This window comes from Nymphalis io, chromosome 7 (genome assembly GCF_905147045.1).
Source record: "Nymphalis io chromosome 7, ilAglIoxx1.1, whole genome shotgun sequence".
Lineage (NCBI taxonomy): Eukaryota > Metazoa > Arthropoda > Insecta > Lepidoptera > Nymphalidae > Nymphalis > Nymphalis io.
In genome coordinates, this window is record NC_065894.1 from 3,797,944 (window position 1) to 3,825,224 (window position 27,281).

Here is a 27,281-nt window from a genome sequence, read left to right on the forward strand (position 1 = left end):
AGCAATTTATTTCATATCTGATGTCTACTAGTTCAGTTTAACAATTTAGCTTGTTACATATCAGGAACGGAGTCGGGAACATAAAACCGGTATTTGTGCAGGAGTACATTTTAATTACTAACTTTTCAGAACAAGTTGTTGGACCTCTGCACGTGCTATGGATGTAAAATCATATGTACTATTTAAGCTTCTAGCGCTAAATATCTTAGTTATTTTTTCAAACTTTTTACAAGTGAATTATTCAATGACGATATTAAACAAGAGGACACGATTTTGGTACAATGTATATTTATATATATGTACATTATTAGTATAAAAGTTGATACTAATAACATATACTAATACATATATATATTATTCCTTAGATATTTTTATATTCATTGTAAATCATAAAATAATTATACATCAACAAAATGATACGTTAATAAAATCTAAAGAACATACAAGAACACCGCTATTTAATAAGAGTTAAATTACTTCGGCGAGCAATATGAAACGCGCGTTCGTGAATGATAATTGTGCTCTAATCGTTTCCCACTTTACTCTTGTATATTCATTCATAAAAACCTTTGTTTTAACGAAACCTCATTATTTATTATTCAACGATCAGTACAGCGTTTTGTAATAAAACAAATTAATATTCCTACCACGATTCACGGCTGCGAACGTAATTCACACTCATATTGACGTATCCTCGCTAATCCTAACAGTTTAGGCACGGCTTAATTTAATGCATCCTTGAACAAATACTGAGTCACCATTGCGTCGGATGCTTACTTTATACGGTGATCGGATGTTTTTATTGGGTGACAACTCAAATACTGAATATGTAGTGAATCCTAACAATTATATCCGACAAAATTTAATAACATACCTTTTATGTCCCAATGCATAGAACGAACTATGCTAAAAATCGCTTTTTGGTAAGTGCATGTGACAATTATAATAAACGCTACTCTAATATATACCTTTAAGGAAAATTTATCTAAGTTCTTAGAAACCTTAAAAAATTGTATTTGTCATTAATATTCCTATATTTTTATTTGTTCTGCTTTTTAACTTACATTTTAAATACTTGACTTTATATATTTTAATTAATTGTTAAATAACTTGTTATTGTTAGGTTCACTCCATGTTTGAATGTAAAAGTGGAAACTTTGTTGGCTTATGTGAGACTTATTTTGTTACCAAAATTGAAATGTCGAATCACATTTATTTATAATCGGCTATCATATTAACAAGTCGAACGTAGAAATAAAATCAATTCAGTTCCATATGAAGACAATCGCTTTAATCGAATAATAGTCACAGTTATTCAGCAAAAGCAAAACGTGTCACGATTGTGAATTACCATAATGTAATGTGATATTGCCCTTGGCTTAGATATAAAGTTAGTTAGTAACAGCCTGTTAATGTCCCACTGCTGGGCTAAGGCCTCCTCTCCCTTTTGAGGAGAAGGTTTGGAGCTTATTCCACCTCGCTGCTCCAATGCGGGTAGAATACACATGTGGCATAATTTCAATGAAATTAGACACATGCAGGTTTCCTCACGATGTTTTCCTTCACCGTCAAGCACGAGATGAATTATAAACACAAATTAAGCACATGAAAATTCAGTAGTGCTTGCCCGGGTTTGAACCCACGATCATCGCTTAAGATGCACGCGTTCTAACCACTAGGCCATCTCGGCTTCGGCTTAAATATAAAAGCTCGTACAATTTCCTCAATTGTATCCATTTAACGCAAGCTACATTCTAACTGTTTAATATATCGGCCATATATTGAAATTTGAATCGCATAATTACAAGCTGCGGTATTGTCAAATTTACGATTAATTTACATAAATAATGTTCGGTAACCATACATAACCTAATATGACTGCACATAGTTCAATTATCATAAATATTCTAAGATAAACGTTATGTATTTTAATGTAAGCGAATGTCGTTAATAATAAATTAATTTAATCATTAACTGTACATGCCTATCGTAGGCAGGAAACTTCTATATTGTCTGACTTTTAAACAAACTTGTAGCTCACATAATTAATATTTAGCACCTGCACCTGACGTGTGATTGAATAATTTGCATCACGTTATCTATCTTATGCGGTTAAGATTCGAAATGATTAATTAACTTGCATAACTTTTTTACCCTTATATTAGTAATACAAAATGTACTCAGCGCTGTATCATGCTAAAAAGATCATAAGATTGTAATATTTTCTTTAAGAATTATTAAATATCATCAAAATCATATCAGCTGTGTAAAAGGGAAACTTATTTTTGTAAGAGTATTGTATTCTTCATCAAGTTGGATGTAATATTTCAACTAGCCAAATTTATTGTGCTGAAATTTTTATACACTCTGATTAGCATCAAAACTATCTAATATATTATAATATTTTACCAAGAAGAACAAGCAGCTAAAACACATAAGTCTTAATCGAAGATAGCGGGTTCCAATTCCAATACTAATGTAAAATAACTTTTATGTGCTTATTTTTTGCTTACAATTAATCTTATGTTCGGCGATGGAGGAACATCAAAAAATATGTATCCACCAACCCGCATTGAAGCAGCGTCGTGGAAAAAGCTGCAAACATTCTCCTCGAAAAGAGGTCTTAATCCAATAGTGGGACATTTACAGGCTATTAACTTTTCACTCAATATTACACTTTTTGTTTTAGTATATGTATTGAATAAAAACTTTTTATTATAAAGTTTTGTTTTTTTTTTTTTAACCTCGATAGCTTATTCATTGTTACATATTCGTAGTTAAATTATAATATCATGCCAAATGAAAATACATTCTGCTTGACCACAACGCGTATAATAGTTGCAGTGTTAAACAATGATAAATACACGCATGCAAAACAGATCATACAGTAATCAAACAATAGTGTATGTGATAGAGGAATCGCATTACGTATCCAAAATTAGGACCGAATTAATCAGTATTCGGTATAAATATGCATCTCGGTATTACATCTGATATGTTTTAATTAAAATGTTATTTACGCAAACAATAAACAATAATAGATACGGATAAGTAAAAGCTATATTTTAGTGCAGAATTTATCTAAATATGTATAAGGGACTTCAAATTAATTTTCGCAAAGCGTGAATAGTAACAAGGAAACGTATTATTATATAATTATTTATAGTCAGTGTTTCAAGATTATTTATTTCTTTGTTTATAGAATAGGAAGGTGGACGAGCATATGGGCCACCTGATGGTAAGTGGTCACCAAACGCCCTTAGACATTGGCATTGTAAGAAATGTCAACCATCGCTTATAGCCAATGCGCCACCAACCTTGGGAACTAAGATTTTATGTCCTTTGTGCCTGTAATTACACTGGCTCACTCACCCTTCAAACCGGAACACAACAATATCAAGTATTGCTGTTTTGCGGTAGAATATCTGAAGAGTTGCCTGTATAACTATAAATAATTATATGATGATAATCGATTTAATGTACTGACAACCAGATAATTTTATTCGTGCAATTAAAATTAAAAATAAATAAATTATACCTACAAAATAAATTGATCACCTGCAATTAAGAATGAATAAATTTCAACCACTATTGTTTCTGTCGTAATCTATAGTTTTTAAAACTGTGTGTAGTATGAATCTCCAGTGATAACCCTAAAATTTCAATTAAGATGTCCGTTTTATAATGGCTTATAATGCTCTCTAAACAATTGTATGTGCCCGCATATAATGAACCTTTGAAAATCCTATTTAATATTTCTTAGTTAAGTTGGCATAAAAGAAAACGGTTGAAAGCATTTTAAATTCTTTTAGATGTGACATTAATAATGGTTCTCATTGTTCTTAAGAATATCAAAAGAATCTCTCTTTATCTATTTGACCTTTGATGATTCATTTTTTAGACATTCGATTGTTAACAGATTTTTGCGATTAAAAAAAATAATTATTAACGTTATTTTACATATTTACAAAATTATTTTAAATAGAATAATTGTTTGTTTCTTTAATTTGTAAGCGAAATTTAGAATGGATAGGAACTTAGTTGCCAATAAGTCTAAGTGGTTACAAGTCTCATGTGTTCGAGATATCATCCGATTCAATTGATCAAATCAACTCGCTTTATTGAAAGTAAATTGAAACTTGCAAAACGTACCTAACAAATGAGCTGCAACATTCAATATTGACAGTCTGTCATCTTCATTTAAACGTTCTTAACGAATATATGTATATGTAATATATTTCTAGTGTATTATAAAAAGTATTTGTGAAGATGAAACAATATCCGATACATTAATAAAAGTTTAATTCGATTTCATGTCGACTGAATTGTAGGTGAATCGTTGATACCATGCATGTAACTAAAAGTTCTAAATTTAAAAAAGTTTTTTTTAATAAATTCAAGTACACGACAACTTGTAATAATAAAAATTATTAGGAGTTGATTCAGGAAATAATAAGACATATAAGTATTATCACTTATATATTATCTTGTAACTATATTTGTATCGCATCCTGTTTCTGAAATAGCGACTAAACCGACAGCCCGAAACTGAGAATATAAAAGCAACCGCGGATAGCATCAGTATATCGGCACATAGTTTACATTTCAAATAAATAGTAAGAAGTAAATTTACAACATTGTTAACGGGACGTGCCTTTAACATATTTAGTTTAAAAACAATTGAAACATAGTACTTTAACGAGAGCTTGAAATCGAAACGAACGTTACTAATTAATCAGAACCCGGCTTATTTTTACTCGTTTTATAAACATATAGCTCATTCATTAAGCTAATTTTCTAACGTTAAAATAATGTAAACGCGATATATGTAAATTATCCTAATTTAAATGTTGAATACGGATATAACTAGACGTAATAATAATATTAGAAGCACTAGAGGTTACACAAATAACAGACACGGTTCGATTGATATATTTTAGTTATTTGATAGTGTCATGTAATATTTATACAGTAACTACTTTTGGAGTAACGCTTGTGACATAAACGTAATTATAATTAATTTTAAATTTCAACTATAAATTTTTGCTAAAGATTTAATTATATATTAAAGTTGTTGAACAAAATAGCAATGATCGATCAACACGTAGCTCCTCCACCCGGAACTGCGCGGCCGGACATGGGCGCTGACACGACGACCGTGTAACAAAATAAGCCGCTTTGAAAGCATTATTGTTTAACAATAATTAAAAAACCGAAGAGAATATTTTAAGCGCTGAATTTAAAGTAAATAGTGAATGCGTGAACTTGTTTATATGAATTTTTTCACTTAAATATTTTAAAAAATCAGATTTCATATAAAGTTAAGTTTTGTAATAAAACAAGCAATTAATGAAGAGTGAATAGACCTCAATGGATAGAACCCCGACAAACACTAATTAGCCAAATGAAAATTCAGTGTTTGGCCGGGATTGAACCCGAAACTAACCCTAAATCTTGAAATTTTTGGTCACAACATTCACGTAATCCACTGCCTTATACATTTCACGAGGATCATATAAAATCTAGTTCTTAATGTTCCAAATATAAAGTAAAATTAATCATTGGATACAACATACTTTTTTTTTTTTAATTCGAACATCGAACACTAACAAACAATATTTTAAACATTCTTTATGTACCCATTCAAAGGCTTTCAAAAGAAACCCGATATGTTCTTACAAAAATAACGATTTTATCAAATGTATATATGCTGTTTTACATAAAAAAATGTACTGTCAAGTGTTATGTTACGGGTTTAACCTTTTAGGATAAAATAACAGTTATCGGATCATAGGCTTTATTTAAGTACGTAAGTTAATGTCAATATAAACCCACTTTTGAAGGAAGCACACAGAATAAACAATGTGTGAAGCAATAATTACATTTACACAGCAACCACTAACTGACGAATATATATTTGTCCACCGTAAAATGCTTTAAGTAACATTTAAAAACAAACATGTATTTGCATATCCAATTGAGTAAAGACTAAATTTATTTGCTGTGATCTATGTATGTTCAGTCTAAACCTCGCTAGAGTTTAGAGTAATATTTATTTTTATTTTTAACTAGATGACCTGCCTAATAATTACTCAATTTCGATCTTGGGCCACCTATTGTAAATTGATGGAACTATAACAAAAACTGTCACGAAAATGTAAAAAAAGTTTTAACTAAACGGAATGAACGGAATTGTATAATATAAACACATACGGGACAATTTATACCAATATTAATTATGTACCTAGTCTTTACTGTTATGCTTTCACGGCTAAACTACTAAACCGATTTTGATGAAAACTTGAATCCCAAGGTTACTTTTTTATAATTAACACCTGACGTAACTGACACGCCACAAAAACTAGTATATATATAGACTGCCGACAGGCACAGTTGATTGCGATAACATCAATTCTGCGTCAGAATTGAAAAAATATTTTCACGTTAGATAGATTTTTGTGGTGCGCTGATTAGTCATAAAACTCGACGTTTCGACTCTTAGGAGCAGAGCAATATCCATAAACGTCAACAAATCTGTCAAAATGTACTGGTACTTCTTATGCACATGGTTTTATACTCATCACGTGTATGAAATGTATGTAATGTAAATGAATTGCGGGTAAAACCGCAGGGTATTGCTAGTAACGTCACGGTAGCATGCGAAAGCAATCCCGTGGCGCTCCTCGTTAAGACGGAAAGGGTACCGCTGGTTTTTTAGTGGGTATTCCGATATTCGGGGCGCGCTCGGCGCCTTGGTCACGGCGAGCCCCGTATAACCCCCCCCCCTCACTGTTCTCGTGGGAGAAAAGCGTAACGCGTTTTTCAGGCGAAAAAAAAGAGCATTGCTAGTATTATTAAAGGGGCGTATTTTTTTATATACGTATATTTATCGGTAACGAGTAAAAAAGTAAAAAAGTCTAGACCGATTAATATAATCTGAACTTTATTAATCCCATATATATTTTTGGCTTATAACATACCGTTTTTAGACAATCGATAAAATACCATATTTATAAGCTTGTATATAAGCTCTTAATGGATTTTGTTTAATTCTCAGTGAAGCGAAAACCGATGTCGATAAATGAAAGATATTTAGAAGGATTATGATAAACATTAGTAATAGCACTTTGCAATTTAAAAAACGTTAAACGAAAAAATAAAAGATATGGATTTATGGATGTGTTTATCAACATATTTATTATATTTTTAAAAAAAAACGGCATCAACCAAACAAGCGATCGATCAATAAATGCGGGCAAACCTAAAATGTAAATGTACAAAAAAGTGTTAAAAAGTCTTCAAAGGTTTGACATCGTCTTCAGTTTTGAAGTAGAACTTTGTAACAAAAACTTAATTTAATTATTTTTCAATATTAACTGCTTATTTTTGACGCCAGTTCACTTTTTATTGTAATAATAATTATTAAAGATTCGATTTGAATGTTTTGCAATTTAATTTCGAATTAATAAACCTCGTCACAAGTTGACAACGTCATATTTTGTTAAGTTGCTACCTCTAATTTCGTTCTGAAACAAAAACATCCAACTACATATAAAATAAAGTTTACTATTTCACGCAAGCTTAATATGGCTTTGTAATTAGTCCATTTAAAACACGAGGCCTGTAGCTTTAGCTTGCTAAAGCAACAATTCCGCAGTAAAACTTGTGCTAATTTTACCAAGAACAGCAACAAAATACCACGGACCTGTGTAACAATACGCTCACGTATTTTAAATTTAACGGCGTACTTTTGCTCACTACCGGTCTTTTCAAATTCAGAATATAGCAGATGTAAAATTCTCGGAAACTTCATATTGACCAAAACGGTTGTGAAGAAACGTGGACCGAAAATGGATTATAGGAAAATTGTAGTGAATTTTATTTCTTTGTCTATCCAGAATGCTGTATTTAGTTGAATTTAATACTAATAATAAATAATATGATGTTATAATTGTGGGTATTTATTGTGGGTATTACTCTAGGAGTACATCATCGCCGATTCTAAGCCGATTGTAATGATTATTTAATTATATAAGGGTAACTTTTAAATCGTCAATGACTCAAAAAAACTTAAAAAAACCTTAAGGATGGATTGAGGGTGAAAAATGAGAATTTGTCGTCTAAATTGTTCAAGCGATTGTATTATATACAAAAACTATAACGCTAAGTACAATTAAAAATAAATTAAATCAACATTATCTGTTTTAAAAAATAGTACCCGGTATATAGATATTGTATTTGTAAAAAAATATTTTTTATCTGTTAAACTTTTGCTACATTAGCTCCATCGAAAATACGTTAAAGTATAGCACAGCGAAGACATTACACTGGCGTTTAAGACTCAAGACATTAGCCTAAAAAGTTCCCTAATATTCGGGGAGGCCTTCATGGCTGCCATGTTGATTTTACGGTATATTAAGCAGAAACGCTACAAACCCTCGTCTCTATTCACAGAAAAACATTAGTGAAAAATAATTCATGAACTGCCCGATAAAGTTTTTCTTCAAACTGAAATCAGCTATAAGTAATATAAGGAAAAATCATTAAGTACTTTGGCGATTATTTTGAATAAAAGTCTTAAAACGTAAATGGCATCTACAATTTATCTCTCAATCATTTTGTATAAAACTGCGTGCACACGAGTCAATTTTAGTGTTTAGTATTTTTGATTGTATAAAACTTTACAATGTTTTTCTTTTTATGTAAATAAATTTTCGATTCGTTAGTCTTTGAAATTAGAATTATTTATAGGTATCGATGGTATTTTTTTACTTCAATGAATTTATTACTGTTAATTAGTAAACTTAGAAAAATATTATTTCAGTCGAAGTGATTTCTATCTTCTTTATTTTGTCAATCTTTCTTTGTCGTGGAAAATATTTTTATTTTCAATTAAAAATACTATGCATCACAGTACATATATGATTGTGATAAAATCAGTTCCCCAAAATGTATTCCTATATTACGACTACTTTGACGTTCGTATTACGGTCATACTAAATCTACTCATATTATTTATCTATCTGCTAAACTATGTTTTAATGAAACTTACACGCAAATTAATCGCACTATTTTTTGTTTTTATAATAACATAATAGTAATTATACTGAAGAAAGAAATGTTTATAATTATATTATATATGTATAATAGATATGTTCACCTGGAGCATATTATGCTACCACCTGCAGATATATACCATACCACCTAAATACGAATCAAGGAAACGACAATGTATCAATATGAGCCATAAATGGGAAAGTTTAAAACTACTATCGTGATATTTAGTTTAAGATCTGCGAAGCGAAAGATTACCTTTATTAAAAACCGTACAAACAGATACACAGACTTCCTCAAGAAATTTATCTTCACTGTCGAGTATAAACACAAATTAAGCAAATAAACACTCGATAAAGCTTGTCTTGATTCCAGATACTCTTCTAAAAATTCAGAAACTGACTGGAAGGGCCTTTATAAAACTTAGGTTACCAAAAAACAAACCGATTACAACATTCATATAAGATGTTAAAAACAATTTTAAAATTCTCAAACAAAGCCCTTTGATGGTGGTGACATTACTGAAATTTAATCTCGCTATCCAATTTAACATATAAATTCGGATAAAAAAACATTTATATTAAATGCAAACAAGTTTTACACTTGTGTCAATTCGGTTTTGACTTTAGTTATTCACATAAAAAATCACCACTTCGACAGACAGATGGTCGATTCGGTTTCTATCTCTATTATACGAATATTTATTCTATTTTACATTAAGTATTGAAAGTTATAAAATGATATTTCACCTATTTTGCGACCTACCGCGACGCAATTATCAGAGTATCATTAACCACTTCAGCTCTACCTCGCTTCCCATTTACAGAATCCGACCACTTTCGACTTTTCCTGCTTTAAAGAGGCCACCATGAAATAGGAAGTTACGAAATTTCTTCGACGTATAAGCAATAGAGTTGAAAATACGCCACCCGTTCTAATATTAGCGAGGTTTTTTTCCCGCAGCACGTGCTTAAGTGCCATCCACACGTGCATGCCAGCTTTGAAGAGTTATGAAAACTCGCCTTATTGGCGGTACAGAATCGTAACGTGTGAATCAATTAATTCGAATAGGCAGGTTTTGAATAAACCTGAATACTAACTGTCGGAGTTTTGTAAGCGTTAAGAATTTTATTACGCATAGGATTATAAGCTTGGATTTAAATTTTCACCACGATAAATATATACTAAATATTCCGAATATTATACATATATGTAACAGCAATACACGAAATATTATAACTTTGTACACGTTCGTCACAAAAACAATTGGTCCGATTTATTTTTTCTATAATGACATAACAAACTTTATTACATAAACTTTATATCATAAATGAATACTAGAATACAGTATTTACATTAAAACTATGAGTTGATTGATATAATCGTCTAAATGTTTTATCTTCTGAAGAGGCTGTTTTTATAATGGACAGCAGAAAAAACTACACACAACTGTTAACCGAATATGTAGCGCGTATCGGAGAAGGTTTTAGTATATAATATTGTTATATATATGTGATTCGAACTTTCGACTGCTTTAAATTTAAACTATTGACGTGTCAAACAATTTAATGTTTTTGCATAATAATATTATGCGTGAACTTGAAAATCTCTATCAGTATGAAATATAAGGTTGGCAATACACACTTTATATACCCAAGTAACAAACTTTAGCACATATTAATGTTCTAAGTTATAAAGTATCTAATTAATCGCACTAGATGGAGACATCTGATATCGTCGACAGACATCATTCTTAACAAAGCTGGTCTCAAATTAATCACGGTTAAAGAACCATAAATCCTATAAGATATCTTTATTTATAATCTTCTATTGTCAGTTACAATAATATATTTTGTTTAAAATACTATAAGTAATTATGTAGTATATAGTACGTACTAACTGCGTTGGTTATGCAGCTATCTAGTAATAAGACAGATCCATTTCCTAACCTTTTCTACTATAAATTTTAAAAATAATATATTTTTATTTTAGAAGTCAGTGCAAGAACGATATTTTTTCTATTTAGATTGTCAATTGTACTCAAGTATTAATTGGTAAATATAAATTATTTATATTATATATAATTATATTTACTTAATTTTCTAGACTAACAAATCAATCAAACTAAAAGATGTGAAAATGCGTTTGCGAAAGCATACATGACCTTATTTAAATAATATTAAAAAAAAAAATTGTATTGTCTCAGTTAAATAATCAGGCCACGCCATAGTGATAATTGCGTGACTTTTTACATATATGAGTTATCTTAATATAACATCAAATAAGTACAAATGACAACAGTAATAAATACATATATACATGATGTATTTAATTAGTTTTAAATGTGGTTATAGGAGATACATAATTTGTATCACACAAATAAATAAAATTTATGTGTCCGTCTAAGATTTCAAAATAACTTTTTTTAAATTAATATCGCTATTTGCGAGTAGCAAAAACCAAAACATATTTTTATTTTTTTTATTTGTCTGTTTGTCTGGGGTAATATTCTAAACGGCTTAAAATTACAAATACAAATAACTTAATTATTATAAGGAGTATTCCTAGGTACTGCTTAGTTTTTATTTCATCAAAATCAGTTGTCTATTAGAAGTTGAACTTTGAAGCTCACGTACAGATATTTGTTATCCACTATTTTAGTCTCATCTAAATATCATTCATACATATTATGTATATTTTATTTTTATTTTATTTATTTAAGATTCACCAGTGGTAAATACATCAACACGTACAAAGGTATACAATTTTAATACAACTTAAAACTAAATGCATTACCTATTAAGGTGAATACCACTTGCAAATAATTAGTATATTATGTATATTAGTATATGTTATTCATATTGCATTATGTACGTTGAAATGGCAGAAGTTATTGGATTTTGTTAAAAATAAGTACCCATAACAAACAAGTCTGTCCTCATTAAACTGCCATCAAATTAATATAAAATACTCAGGAAACTTAAACTTCCAGGGTATCGTATGTCTTTATATTGCTCGCAGGTGCACTGTAAACAGCAACAGGGATTATTATAACAATTTATCGGCTGTTCTCCAGTTATTACCAGATTAATTGAAATATACGGAGCTATAGCGTACAATTAGCAGCAAACATTTCAACAATTACCATTGATTCAATTATACCGACGAATGTTTTATTTTCAGAGTACTGGATCGCTGCTTTTTGCATACAGAATACCTCATTAAGAGGTTTATTGATAAATTTTGCTGATTTCATCTTTAATTATTTCAGTTAACCGAATAAATTAAAACGTTAACAATGGCCTTGGAATTACTCTATTTCGAAACACTTTGTGATTTATCATTTCTATAAAATATACCAATGTAGGTAATTTAATAATAAAAATATTTTAACTAATTTGATTATAAAAACAATATCTATTTACATAAAACACATTACTTGTGATTGAAATTGATATGAAAAAATTAAGGACGAAACACTTTTAGAACTAATGTTATTTTTATCATACGTTATTACTTATAAAATACTAGTTTCATCCCGCGGCTTCACCCCCGTGTGAGGGGGAGGGGAAGTGTTAGGTACGTCCTTTTCTGTACTCTGTACTAACAATGTGTATCAAAAATTTACTACTACTATCTTATAATTTTTCTTACATATTTTATGTTTGTTTGTTAGAAACTTTAGGTAAATTGCTTATTTAAATTGGTCGTGCATTAAAAGATCATTCTTGATATCGGGTTATTGACCTAAATCAATCTACCAAACCATTTTGTGATTGTCAAATATAATATGACTCCAAAACGAAGAGAAACAAAATCCAAAAATGAAGTCACAACTTGCAACTTATTGTTATAGTAAAATATATCGCTGCAAATGATGTATTTTACAAAATTAATAACATCAGTCTTAACAAAATCGATTTGAACTGCACAGGGCACATTATAGTGCACAAGTTTATGCGTAAACACAGATGCACTCTCTATTCCCTAACTCTCATAATCTGATGGGACGGCAATCCGACACGACCGGAAAGAGTTCAGGCGCAGGACATACGGCTTTACGTGTTTCTTGAGGTATGGGAGTGTACACACTACCAACTTCCAGACTCCGGGCTCCTATTGACAATTTTCGACAGAAAAATCCAATATTTTTTTATATTGGCCCGACCTGGGATTTGGATCCACGACCTCCTGGCCTGTGGCCTTACATGTAGCCACTAGACCAACGAGGCAGTCAATGCTATATAAATATATCAACAATTTTAAATATTATCTTAATATATTATTTGCATTTTTTTCCATAGAAGAGCCTATGTCTCACAAATCACGTAGGCATCTTCTTATCAACATTTAATATGTTATAAATAATCTTAATGTACATAACAGATCAAACTAAAGAACTTCGTATATTATAATTTACAAAACAATTACCTACTAAAATACGCATTTTATAGTTAGAAAAAAATTCATGTTAATTTTTCGGAAACTGTCCTTACCTTCACCTATATAAACCAAAGCATGTTAGGTATGTTGTATGTCCTCGGTTATTTTAATATGAGGACAGGAATTTATTCTACAATACATAAATATCACCATCAAAAGATCGATTGTCTCTCAAAAAAATAATAGACAGATCCTCGGCTTTGTCGACAAGATTACTATGTTTTAAAATGCGGTCAGTAAGAGATCAAAACTGAGGTCAACATTAATACGTCTAGATCAGCTAACTCTTCTTTCAATGCATCGTTCATGAATGATCATTTGGTTATCGACTTACATATTTCTTAGCCAGCTGACAACAAACAAACAGAAATGTTGTATATGAATACTTTCATTTAGAATTTTACATATCCAATTTGAGGATATAACAGAACATTTCGCACGATATTCCATTGTTTGGTATCCACGAATGTTTTGAATGATCAGTCAAATTAAGTCACACAACTCTCGACGATGTTTACCAAACAATAGAGTCCATAACTGAGAGCTGGTATTAACGGAACTGAAATGTTTACTGTATACTTGTTTCGTAATTTATCGCCTGGACGCGTTCCGAAAATGTTTGGAAAACAAAGAATAGCCGGATGTTTCAGCGTTTCGTTCAATATTATATGTTTATACGCTAAATTGAGTAGCAATAACTTTGAAAATGTTTATGACATGTAGCTGAATTATTCAACTTCTTTCAACCGTTTTAAATTCCAAAATTATTTTAATTTGTACCGGATTGGAATTTCGGTCCATTCGCGAACGCTGTAAGGTCACCCGCGCATAAGATAACAATGCGTCTTTAAACATGCTATTCCGAAGTTGACATAAAATTATTCCTCTTTGTATGACGTACTCGTCTGACTAAAAATACTTTCAATTTAATCCTTAATCAAATCCAAATCTAACATTATATCCTCGTAAAAACGTATCTCGCTTTTTGTTTATTTTAATACATATACGGTTAGTTATAAAAAAAAACTTTTATTAAATTGACTCAATTGATACACCAGTACAAAACTATATATGAAACTTAAGTTAACTTCAAATGCCATAGTAGCGATTACTTTGTAATACAGTACAAACTGTATTATGTCACGGCAATGTTTTGTGTACAAAGATGTTATGCTTGAACTTGACACAGCGTATGTAAATGTGTAACTTTGCCGTTAAAGAAATTCTCGGTCGTTTTCACATTGAGTGTCTGCACACAATTTATCAAATAGAACTTTTTCTTCTTATTTTACTCCGAAAATACATGCACATTAATAATTCATGAACTTCTTTTGAAACGATCATTTAGATATCTCGTAAACCGCGAGTAAAGATATTTTTTTATATATATATTTTTATGTGTAGTACGATTTAAGTCAGAGCGTACTTACATTATAGTTAAAAAAAACTTTTAATATGTGTAACTGTCCCAACCTAACTGACGTAAATATTGGCTTTTAGTTTGTGACACAAAGGTGACAGCGTTTAATCGGTTTAATTAAATGGAACATTCATTATTAAAATAAATACTCATTATAAATTAATACGATGGATCATTTAAATAATTTGCGTTAAAATAAAACTTATATTTTATTATAAACTCATATTCTATTAACTTGATTATCGATAAGCCGGTATTGTGTTAGAATCATAATATATATGTATTTTGTAGCTCGAAACCTGTAACTACAGTTCGCGCGAGCAATGTAGCAGGCACAAATAATATAATACAAAAAATATACATTAATAAATAAAAACAAATTTTGTAAATAATAAATTACGTTAATAAATTTATCTGCTTAAATATTTGTACATTTTTTGTACTACAACAAGAGATTAATCTGAATAATAAAATAATTCTAAGATTAATTTGATTATTTTCTATAAGTTAGTAACGATTTTGAGTATTAAAATATACTCATATACATGAAACATAGTCCGATAAAAAGTTCATTGTATCGATTGCTTTTATATTAGTAAGGTTAATGTCTCAACTGAAATTTAACCCTATTCCTGACCCGATGGCACTCTGTTACAAAACAATCGATTATCGGCGTAATTGTATTGATTCAGTAATTTCGGGCCGGCAAGGTGCGCCTGAGACGAACACGGTGCGCTGCATTCTTCCAAGAGGGACGGAAGGGATTCGGTTGCATTTTTACTTATTCTTACCGCTTTAACTGGAAAAATCCACTAAAATAACAGAATCCACTTAACACATCTTTATTAGTCACCTCGTCGTACTGTTTTCAAACACACACGAAATATACTCTTTTGTTTTACATCACTACCGAAAAAATTGGTACATGACTGACAAAACACACAAGCGAATGACTGGGGTATAACAAGTAAACTGGATTCATTTGGCTTGTCCGTCCGACGCGGAATGCTATTGTTATGTCTCTTTCCCTCTTAAGCCGGGAACGATGTTGTCTCGCTCGTTTAGAGAAAGGCGCCAATGCTCGGGCGCCGACTTCTTCCTCCGGGATGGTATTCAACAAAACAAAAGCTCTATTGAAACAAGTTACTGGTAATGGAGCTTGTGGCCTCAGGTGGCTGTCAAGAAAACATGATTTTTAAGTCAGTAACAAACGAGTATATCTTAAGCGAGTTTAATAACATGCTTTATGGATGCTAAAATAACGTAACATGATTTTACTAACGAATTAAATACAGATATAAATGTAGAGTATGTTATTTCATTTTATTTTTTAAAAGAGAACCAATATCCTTTATTTTTTATCAAATTAAGAATAAAGCTTTAGTCAGAAGTGTGATCAACAATAGTCTAAGTGGTTAGGATCGAATCCTTCACCATCTTGTTTTGAATTTTAATTTATATATGAAACATATTCGTAAAACAACTTTGCGCACATTCGTAATTATTTTTTGAAATCAAAACATTTTAAAAGTTTTAATCATAAATAATAATTGCCTCTTAATATTACGTAGGCATCTACTCAGTTAACAGAATACATTTTACAGGTTTTAAAATAATTTAATACGTGAACACCTGTGTTAATTAAATATATATTTTTTTAAATATTTACCGTTTGTTTTATAAACTTAATAGGTAATAATTACAAATAATACGTTAAAGATGCGTTACAAAACAGCTTTTATTCTTATCAACCAAACGACTCAATGAAAATATCACTTGTAAATTTAATAGTCGTCTCAATGTAATAAAAGTCAGCATTTACTTTATGGCTGCGTAGGAGCATATCTGAGCAATATTTCTCTAAAAAATACAATTAAAAAAAACTGGATTGTATGTTTAGATACGTTTCGAAATGCAGGTTCTTATAAAATGTTGTCTATTCGTTTTATACAAAAAAATGCATCTCGAGATTTATGGTTACAGAATAGATATAATATATTTTAGATAATGATTAAATAAAAATAACCTTTCCAGATATGGCTGCAACATCAATTCATAAAAATAATGTGGAAACGAAAAGTATAGCAATATTAAAAAGTATAATACATATAGATATGAATTAAACCGCGAAACAAACTTTACTGTAAAATAATAATAAGGAATTTAATGCAAAAAAATATATAAAACTACAAATTGTGTTACTGAAATTAGACAATAAGAAATATTCGAAAGTATATACTAAGTAAACATGTTTTCGCCCGCGGCTTCGCCCGCATGTTAGGAGAACCTACCTTCTTGTAGATGTTACGTATAAAAAATACCCCTCCTGTACCGGTTTCAAATTTGTTTCATACAAAATTTCATCCAAAACGGTTTAGTGGCTTAATCGTGAAAGCGCAACAGATAGACAGAATTTCGCATTTATAATATTAGTATAGATGTTCATTTATATACGCACGGTGCAATAATCTTCGCCAGACTTCAACTTCCGACGTTATATTTTTTGTTATGATGCGTTACATTCTAGATAACACATAATTTCTCGATCTATATTTTTTATGATATCAGATTGATGTCTTAGAAACTCACAGACATTCCATTCCAAGCAAAAAACAAACGGAAACATTAATGTTCAGACCAAAGAAAAAGACCTTTGTTCATGTCTCATCTATATAACATGAGACATGCACATTTGCACTTATTACACATAATTTCTACAGTATTTTACAATAAGTCATAATATTATACCACTATAAGGCAGTTGTCAATATTTACTAAATAGCACTGTAATGCTAATCTTAAGTCACGTGACAAACATAATTATAAAAAATCTGTCATTGTAAATCAGACTATTTCTAAGCAATTTGAGGTATTTTAATATTGAAACTAAATTGGTTGTTCATTTATCAATTTATTTGTGACTGGGTATTTGAATCTGACATTTTTATATAATACCAATACAAACGTTTCACTGGGACACGTAAAATAATATGTCACGTACCTAGATAATACTATTACAAGACAAAATATACATTCCAAGACTACCCTCAATCATCAGCAATAATCGGAATACGTCGGTTATGACAGTTTACTTAAAGATTGCGATGACATCGTAGAGTTGTTACAATAACATAATTTCACGAGGGACGGTATTATCACTATAAAATACATCAAAGTTTGTATGGTTGAACGCGCTAATCTCAGGAACTACATAACCGAATAAAGGATACAATCAGGAAATACAAACCGCTATAAAGCGTCTATATAACCTCAAATCAATTAATCAAAACAACTTTGCAAATTCAGTAACAGCCTGTTAATGTCCCACTGCTGGACTAAGGCCTCCTCTCCCTTTTTGGGGAGGTTTGGAGCTTATTCCACCACGCTGCTCCAATGCGGGTTGGTGGAATGTGTATGTGGCAGAATTTCGATGAAATTAGACACATGCAGGTTTCCTCACGATGTTTTCCTTCACCGAAAAGCACGAGATGAATTATAAACAGAAATTAAGCATATGAAAACTCATGTGCAAATTATATATCTACTATAAATAGTTGTGAAAGTTCTCGATTGAAAACGGAGAAACTTCCTCGAAATAAAAAAAAATACCTATATTCGATGAAAACTTGACATAAAGCAATGAAAAATTTCATATTCACAAAATTTAATAGAATATTAGTTAAGACCAATGTAATTTATATTATTTAAATGGGCTTTTAATTTGTTGTTAAAAATTTAACACTGAAAAAAATACGTGTACCTACTCATTTCTTCCTACTACCTGACTCGCACCTCCGCACCAATAATTCATTAAGAACTCCGGGCTTCGGGCGCAAACGCATCTCTATACGTACTACGTGTAACAAATAACGCGGTTTCTGTTGCATAAATAAGATGACCGCAATAAAAAAATTACGGAATTAGAGAAAAAAATTAAGTTTATTGATATAATCAAATGTTCAAGATAGTTTTTTGTGAAGTGCAAGCGAAACAGGAGCGGTGAGGCGCGTGCAAATTTTCAAATTGAGCTGGGGTAATGAACTTTATTTTATAAAAAAAGGTTTTATACCATCAACCAATATGTCATACTAAAATTATCCTCCGATATTGTAACAACTCTATGTATGGCTTTTCGAGAACTTTACATAGATTATTAATACCGATTCCGATAACTGCTTACCAGTAACAATACCCAATGACGTAGTATACTTTTTTTTCTTGTTTACCTAAGGAATATTTACTTCAGTACTAATCATTTAAATTCATTTATATAAGCCAGTATCAGATAAAACCGAACGATCCACTTTCAAAGAGCTTTTTATTTATACATATCACATCAAATTTTACATTCATAATATATTATAATCTCGCGTTCATTTTCTGGGGTCAATGCTGAAATTGTTTAATAAGATCCGATGCAACAATTCAATTAACAAACTTAGACCATAAAAACATTATTATAAAGAATCAAAAACGAGACGTGATAACATCAAAATACTTTACACACTAAAAATTATTTGTTTGTTTTAATTCTTTGCAAGTTAGCACCGATCAACAATTTTTGGACCAGCTGTTGCCATTACATAGAAATAAGCGACTTTGACGCACAACATTATAGAGTCGCGGTCACAGCTGCGAAATCAAGCTACAGCAAAGTGCAACATTTGTTATAATTTTCACGTGACGACACACGCCTGACCGCAGCTTTACAGTGTATAAAAATCCTTTCAGATTTAGTGATTTGATTATGTTTTTAAAAAAGTTCGTTCTAGAAGATTTTTTTTTGTCATTACTATTGCAAAGATACGCAAACAATTAATTTATAGCATGTAATTTTTTTTTTATTTTCTAATTGTCAATTTACAAGTAGGCAAATCATTCATGGTTATTTCATTTTGAGATTTTAGGTTTCATAATAAATGACACGTTCGCTTTTTGCACTAATTTATCACATTATATAAATATCCAGGTATAATAGTAGTAGTAAACTTAATTGAGAGCATCTGAAATTCTTAGTACATAAGAGATACACACGGACAAAAACTTATACTTATTATATAATGAGGTTAAGCCTCGTAATGGAACTACCCTATTCCAACCACAAGAGGAATAAAGACAGATAAACGACTTTGACATTAAACAATCCTATGGTATTTATTGTGGATTTGCCTAAAATTAGCTGTTTAATTTCGGCGAAATTAGTATCGGCACTTAGGAAGTAAAGTAGGTAAATATAATTAGTTCATTGTAGTGTTGTATTATAAATATATATTAATCATGCAATAAATCATTAGTTGTATGTAATGTTTATTTGTCTTTTTTTAATCCATCTTGGAATAGGACTTTGATTGGCTATGTTCTAAATTCAAAAAATGGTTGACGTGAAGTCAGCAAATTACATTAAAAAGTTGTGCTTCAGTTAAATTCAGTACAAAAAGGGAACACACCACACCTAAGTTTTGAAGTAAAAAATAAATTAGACTAAATAAATTAACTTATTCCACACAACACTATTATAACTCGGAATGTTCAACATTTTCTTCACCTATTTGCGGTATTTCTGTCTCCTCGCCGCCGGTGTCTTCCTCTTCTTTTGGTTCTATCACTGGTTTCTCTTCTTGTTCCACAGTTTTCTCTTCTTGACCGTTTGAGCCATTCTCTTCTGGATCAATGACTGTCTCAGTTTTATTCTCCGTCTCTTTCTTAGCCGGCTTTTTTGGCTTCCATATTTTCATCTTGTTTAATAGATATTTAACTTCTCTATCCAAATTGGTTATTTTTTCTCGAATGCTGTCAACCGTCAATTTTATATCCTCATTTTTCTTTAATGCATTTTGTTCCTCGATAGATTTCTGGAGCCATGATTCGGTTTCTTCGATTTTCTTTTCAAGAACAGTAATTTCTACATCAGTAAATACATCCCTTTCAGCATTTGCTTCTTTTGTATAGTTCTTGGACATTTTAAGGAATTCCTTCGAGCTATTTAGGAGATTATGAATAGCGGCCACAGCATCTGGCCTTTCTCTGTGTTCCCAATGTTTGTAGAATACAGGATTAGTCTTTTCTTTTAGCAAAGAGAATTTCTCTTCATACATTTCAGTTGGTGCCTCATACCCGTCATCGTAAAGCCATTCTGACGTTTCGGTGCATATTTTCTTTATTTCTTCGATCTGTTCAGGTGTGCCACATTCGGAATATTCCTCCGTCTCAATTTTCATCTGTGCGTCAACAACGAACGCTTCCAAGTTATTCAGAGCTGTTTCTCTTTCGACTCGTTTTTTATCAATATTATTTAACTGTGTTATTTTTGCTTTTGATAACTTAAAATCTTCGGGAGATAGAGGTTCCAAATTTAAAATTTCTTCCACAGTTTTGATGGGTTCTTTCAAGACAATAATTTTAGGTTTCGGTTTAATTTCAGTTTCAGTAGCATTTTGTTTGTCTGTTGTTGTTTCATTTGTTTTAGCAGTCTCATTCTTTTCGGCTTCATGTTGTTGTTCGTCTGGTTTCTCTTCGGTTTTATCTTCAGCTTTTTCAGGCAATTCGGAATCGGTTCCAAACAACTTGCTGATTGTGCTGCCAATTTTAGACAAAGTACTATCCTTGTCTTCGTCCTCCTCAGTTACAGTTTTCTCAGCGACAAATTCTACATTAACTAAATTAAGAATTCCAGAATCATCTAAATTGAAATGTGCTTTAATGCCTTTGTGTTCTATATTTTCGCCAGAATTTTTCTCCAGTGCGTTACGAACGCCAGTTAGTACGACTTGAGTCAAATTTAGAGCGCCAATGCTTTTAAGTTCATTAGAAGGAATGTGATCCAATTCTGCATAGTTCACATTGAACGAAAAGTCATCCGTGTGTTTGTTGAAAGTTATAACCTTTTTCTGTGGGTAGGGATTCATAGGTCCAAAGAGTGTTCTCTTGATCTGTAACAATTATATTTATCATCACATAATCAACTAATCTGAAGCATAAATAATAAATTTAACTTGTATTTATAATAAAATTATATATGTGTATTTTTAACTTACATATTCCTGTAAAAAAATAGAGGAAATTAATATCTTCAACACTTTAATGTAATAGACACTCAACATTACACATTTAACATTTAGTATATTATTGTACTTACCAGTTTTTCATTGCCATCAATGTGTCGGGTAAATACAACTTGAATAGGAAGGATCACGGCATCGCGTACGTTCAATGCCGCAACTTTATACCCGGTAGCAAGAGATGCCGCCCTAAAAACATATGTCATTTATTCATCACAATACAGAAATCAGAATTTCTGCTTTGCTTTATTTTATTATATTAATACTCGAGATGATGAATTTGTTACTTTTAAAAGGAAGTATTGTTACATACTTCAGAGTTTTGATGCAAATTGGGCAAAAACAAGATTTTAAGATAGTATGAATTCCAAAAGCCAGTTTACCATGCCTTGATGTATACATGCATTTTATTTACCTTTTAAATATCTTATTTCTTAAGAGATATATTTGGTAAATCATCCATTACTGTCCATCTAAAAATATTCTTAAACAATTTACAACCAAGTATTTCGACGTCGTACTCATAACAGTATTTTCTTCACATGCTCTTTGCACGATCTCTACTGGCTAACATAGGAGTCATATAATACAATTATTACCTGTAGACAGCGCCAAGAGTAGCCGCCTCATCGGCGTTGATGGAGCGGGAAGGTTCGACTCCCACGGCCGTCCTTAGCACTTCCTGCACGGCGGGCACGCGGGAGGCCCCTCCGGCTACTATGAGTCGCGCGCCGCTGCCCGAGCCCGCCGCCGCCGCCACCGCGCGCTGGATAACGCCAGATACGCGCGGCCACAGGTCCGAGCAAAGAGCTTCGAAATCGGCGCGTGTCACCTGGATATGCAGTAATATATTTACTATCTCTCCATGTCAAACTATTTTATTATTATTTGAATAAATCATTTCAATACTGTTTTGTGGGTGACACCTACCCAGAATAAAGTCCTACAGCACCTAGATGTAGGTGTTTAAATATTTTTTTACGGTTTTGTGTACATTGGCTGAAATATGACGATGATTGTTGAAGACTACGAAAGTAACTGTGCCAAGTGGGATCTTTGCTGGCGTCCGCCGCGTATTCCAACACAATAGTATGTATTACGATATAAACACTTAAGTGGACCCTCATTCTAAACGTACGAAACCAGGAAGGATAGCTAGTAAAATATATATATAATAGCCAGATAAATAGTACTCACCAAATGTTTGAAGTCTTTATCATCCAACAAGCTCTCAATCTGGGCATAATGTTCCGTGTTAGCGGAGAGCACAATCTTCACTCTCTCAGCCTCCCTCATAAGTTTCTCCATAGAGCGAGGTGAAGCCCTAACATCGCCGCCTCCATTTGCTTCCCAGGCTTTGATAAGGTGCTCCCGTAATCGCAATGTCATTTCCAATCCTCCTAGAGTCCTGCACACAAAAAATATGTATAAAAATATGGTTTAATGCAAGTTTTTAAATCAAATACAGGAATGCATAGAAATCATTTGTGAATGTTACCTATCATAGCCCACACCGATGACCTGCAATTGAGGCACAGTTTCAACATAGCCCCTCTCTTTAATCTTGACAGTTCTGTATTCAACAAGAGCAGCCTTGGTGGAAGCAGCTCCCATATCAAAGAATAGTGCATGCCAAGCTGTTTCGTTGATCTCCTGTTAAAAAAAAGAAAACACATATTAAATAACCACATACTCTTATTGTATTCATAATATACAAGCCAATATGTAGAGAAAAAAAAACACATTTACATAAACAGGTTATGAATATTACACAGCTATGCTAAGGCCTTAAAGAAGGAGCTTTGAGCTTTCCTCACAACGTTTGCCATTACCGCTGAGCTGAATTATGAATAAATACAGATAAGAAAATACAAATTTAAATCAGCAATATCTGTTTAAGATTTACATGTTTTACAGACTGTACTATTTCAGCTCTTTTTATAAAAAAATATTATAGAAATTACAACATACCTTTCTTCTAAATATACCATAGTTGATTGCAATTGCTGTATAATCATTGATCAGTTGTAAAACATTCAATCCAGCGAGAGATGCAGCTTCCTTCATAGCCCTTCTTTCAACTTGGTTGAAATATCCAGGAATTGTGATCACACATTCAGTTATTGATTGACCTAATAGATAAATTATAATAATTTTAATGTAATATAAAGAAAAAGTGTATACATTTTTTTCAATTTATTTTATAAAATAATTCAGTATAAAAAACACAAACTCATTTTTATTTTCACAGTGAATGCTATTAATAAAATTAAAAATAAATTGATTAATTATAATGAAATATTGAAAAAGAATTTTTAAAACTATTTACCATGACTAATCTCAGCAAAATCCTTGGCTTTAGCCAAAAGCTGAGCCACAAGCTCTTCAGGTGTGTATTTAGTGTTATCATCGTGAATGAATTCAGGGGTTCCTCTATCTGTGGGTGCTATTTCATAATAAGGAAATCTCTCTCTGAAAATAAAATAAAAATATCTTAACTACTTCATACTAAGATGAAATAAAGTTGAGACTAATAAATATATTTAATAATAATGAATGATATATGCTTTAGTTTTACACCCAAAGTTATGATAACAACTCCATTGCCAACAAACTTGCCATTTTTTTACAATTCCTTAATAAAATACATAGATTAAAATTCAAGACCAACTACTTGAATTGAATTGACATGGAATTATATGAAGAAATTTTTTATTAGTCTTTACTCCTATTATTGGAAAACTCTACTCTTCTTCTACCTAGCGTTTTCCTGGCCTAGTAGTAGCAGTTTTCCTCCAATTTGCCCGATCTAAAGCATCCTCCTTATTTACTTTATTGGAAAACTATAAGTTATAAATTGTATTCTTGTATTCTTCACTTAGGAAAACATTACCTATATTTGATTATGACATTAATACTTTTATAATAGTATATTCTATTATAGACATCAAAATTTATTAAAGTTAGTTCCATTCTAATTCTTATAAATGACTGTATAAGTTATAATTAGCAACTAAAGTACTGTCAATATCTGCTGCATATGATAACTAGCCGTTTCTCACAAAAGTTGTATCACTATAAAATTTTTTTTTCCCATTTCATTTTATATAGCTATTTTAAATTGTATTACTGCTCGTTATTTTGAGGTAAAAACAGATAGTTACTTTTGCATTTATATAATGAATAAAATTAAAAAACTAACTAAGAATGATTGTTGTTAGCATTTTTTTTTATAGAATAGGAAAGTGGACGAGTATATGGGCCAACTGATGGTAAGTGATCACCAATGCCCATAGACATTGGCATTGTAAGAAATGTTAACCATCACTTACATCACCAATGCGCCACCAACCTTGGGGACTAAGATGTTATGTTCCTTGTGCCTGTAATTACACTGCCTTACTCACCCTTCAAACCGGAATACAACAATAACAAGTACTGCTGTTTTGCGATAGAATATCTGATGAGTGGGTGGTACCTACCCAGACGAGCTTGCACAAAGCTCTACCACCAGTATCATATAACGTTTCATATTCAGGGACATACAACGTAAAAAGTTTCTTATTTTGACCATGTAACCTTGTGACATAATATATGATGGATACCATACAAAATATTTTATTTACATACATAATTGGCAGTCCAAATTTTTAACAACAACATAAAACAAAAGAAAGAACATATTCTGGTTATAGATACCACACACATGTCCATACATAACACAAACCGGAACACAACAATACCAAGTACTGCTGTTTTAGGATAAAAATATCCGATGAGTGGGTCTGATGATGACTGAGCTTACTTATCAACAAGAAAAAGACAGAGAAATAATATCATAGATTATCAAATATCAGAGTCAGATGGGATAAGAATTAAGACTTATTAGCATGACACAACAATGGCATTGATTGTTTTGCGTTAAATATTTAATAAGTCTAATTATATCTACAATATATTTGCATTATACTTTTGATATAGTACAGGCTTCTTCATGAGTAAAAAAGGAATAGCTTTTTATATCTTATTAAACTACAAGTACATTAAAAATATATGATACAATAGACCATTATTCAAATTAATTAATGTGCAATATTATTTATACATTGTAAAAATGTTTTCTGTTATTTGATTAGTAAGAAAGTTATTATAAATAACAGTTCCTTTCATTAAAAAGTATAAAATATATATATATTTGTTTTATTCAGTTTGAATCAATCATGAAAAGTAAAACAGTAAGCCAAAGGACCAACAGAATTAGAAAGTATTTCACCATATCAGCTTTTTACTAAGAAAAAAAAAACTACTGTAATGGTTATTAGGACATTTTTTTGTTGTATATTTTTTCTAGATATATTATAAGAATGTTTCTTATCAATCAAAAAATTAACAAAGATATATTTTAAAATAAAGATCATAGTTCATTGACATGTCATAATTTATATTAATAGATTAAATATAAAATAATTTAAAATATTTTAAATCGACTTACTTGTATGCTTGCACCAAAGGATGGTCATATGGCTTTCCAAGTAGGTCCAAAAGATATTTGTAAGAATTTTTAGGAAATCGTACGCCAACTGTCACAGCATCTTCTCCAAATGTTCTAACATCATCTCGGAATGCAACCACAGCTGGTGTTTTCCTCTTTGACTCTTTATTGAGAACTATCTCCATCGGCACTCCAGGTGACACGATACCAATTTTCATCCATTCCGATCCGAAATCGATGGATATTACTGCAGCTGCATCCACATTCTGACTCATAAGTAATGGTAACAACGCCAAACATAATATTCTACACATCTTCTGTGAAAATAAATACATTTGACTGAATACATGGAAAACCGAAAATGCTGTATTCCGAAAAATTCTTGACTGTCAACGCGGTCTGATGTTTTGCAGAAATATATGTACTTACGATAACTAGAGCCATTTTCTTTTACAAAATCACATTCAGTTTCTGAAACTTACGTATTTCTTAAGTTTAAATGGTTAAATATTTATAATTCCTAATACATTATTATTTTGTAAAGTGGGCCAGCTACTTTAGTCCACGTCAAGTTTAACGTGTTTTCTTCTTTTTGGCTGACGACGTTATTGCCATATTTGAAAAAAAAACATGAAATGTTTTTTGAATGAAACATTTATTAGCCGAAATATATTTTTCAGGATTACCTATTATAATTGTAAATATTCGAATGTTATATTACTTTATAAATCTATACTAATATTATAAGGGTGGAGTTTGTAAGCTTCATACGTATTATTATAACATCTCGATTTATATAAATAAGTATAATAAT

At 31.1% G+C, this 27,281-nt stretch overlaps 2 protein-coding genes across 5 annotated transcripts in view; both read right to left on the reverse strand.

Moving 5' to 3' along the window:
• LOC126769392 (interference hedgehog-like) overlaps nt 1-15,940 on the reverse strand; it is a 52,411-nt gene extending 36,471 nt beyond the window's left edge. The window contains exon 1 of one of the 2 annotated variants that reach the window (XM_050488146.1): nt 15,709-15,940. The gene's annotated coding sequence lies outside the window, so the exon portion shown is untranslated. Of the gene's footprint in view, nt 1-15,698 lie in introns of both variants that reach the window. The other variant, XM_050488147.1, reaches the window with a different exon arrangement.
• Nucleotides 15,941-17,812: 1,872 nt separating this feature from the next.
• LOC126769376 (hypoxia up-regulated protein 1) lies at nt 17,813-27,062 on the reverse strand. 3 transcript variants are annotated; one of them, XR_007669357.1, is made up of 9 exons: nt 26,468-26,802; nt 24,305-24,447; nt 23,947-24,107; nt 23,474-23,628; nt 23,173-23,383; nt 22,575-22,807; nt 22,053-22,164; nt 18,463-21,846; nt 17,813-18,230 (listed from the first exon to the last, which is right to left on the reverse strand). XR_007669357.1 is itself a non-coding variant. In XM_050488106.1 (9 exons), exons 1-9 carry the CDS (start codon nt 26,909-26,911, stop codon nt 20,431-20,433), a joined length of 2,763 nt encoding a protein of 920 aa, XP_050344063.1. In that variant the 5' UTR covers nt 26,912-27,062; the 3' UTR covers nt 17,813-20,430. The 3 variants fall into 3 exon arrangements, 2 of the variants coding, with proteins under 2 accessions (XP_050344063.1, XP_050344062.1); XM_050488106.1 differs by adding an exon at nt 26,897-27,062 and having other exon boundaries at nt 17,813-21,846; nt 26,468-26,784; XM_050488105.1 differs by having other exon boundaries at nt 17,813-21,846.
• Between the last annotated feature and the right edge of the window lie 219 nt (nt 27,063-27,281).

Coding starts and splice junctions, on each gene's coding strand:
- LOC126769376 (XM_050488105.1), bottom strand. CDS start 26,802: ATGTATTTATTTTCACAGAAGATGTGTAGAATATTATGTTTGGCGTTG. Junction 23,384..23,473: donor ATCGGTGTGGGCTATGATAG/GTAACATTCACA, acceptor TTTTGTGTGCAG/GACTCTAGGAGGATTGGAAA. Junction 22,808..23,172: donor ATAAAGACTTCAAACATTTG/GTGAGTACTATT, acceptor CTGCATATCCAG/GTGACACGCGCCGATTTCGA.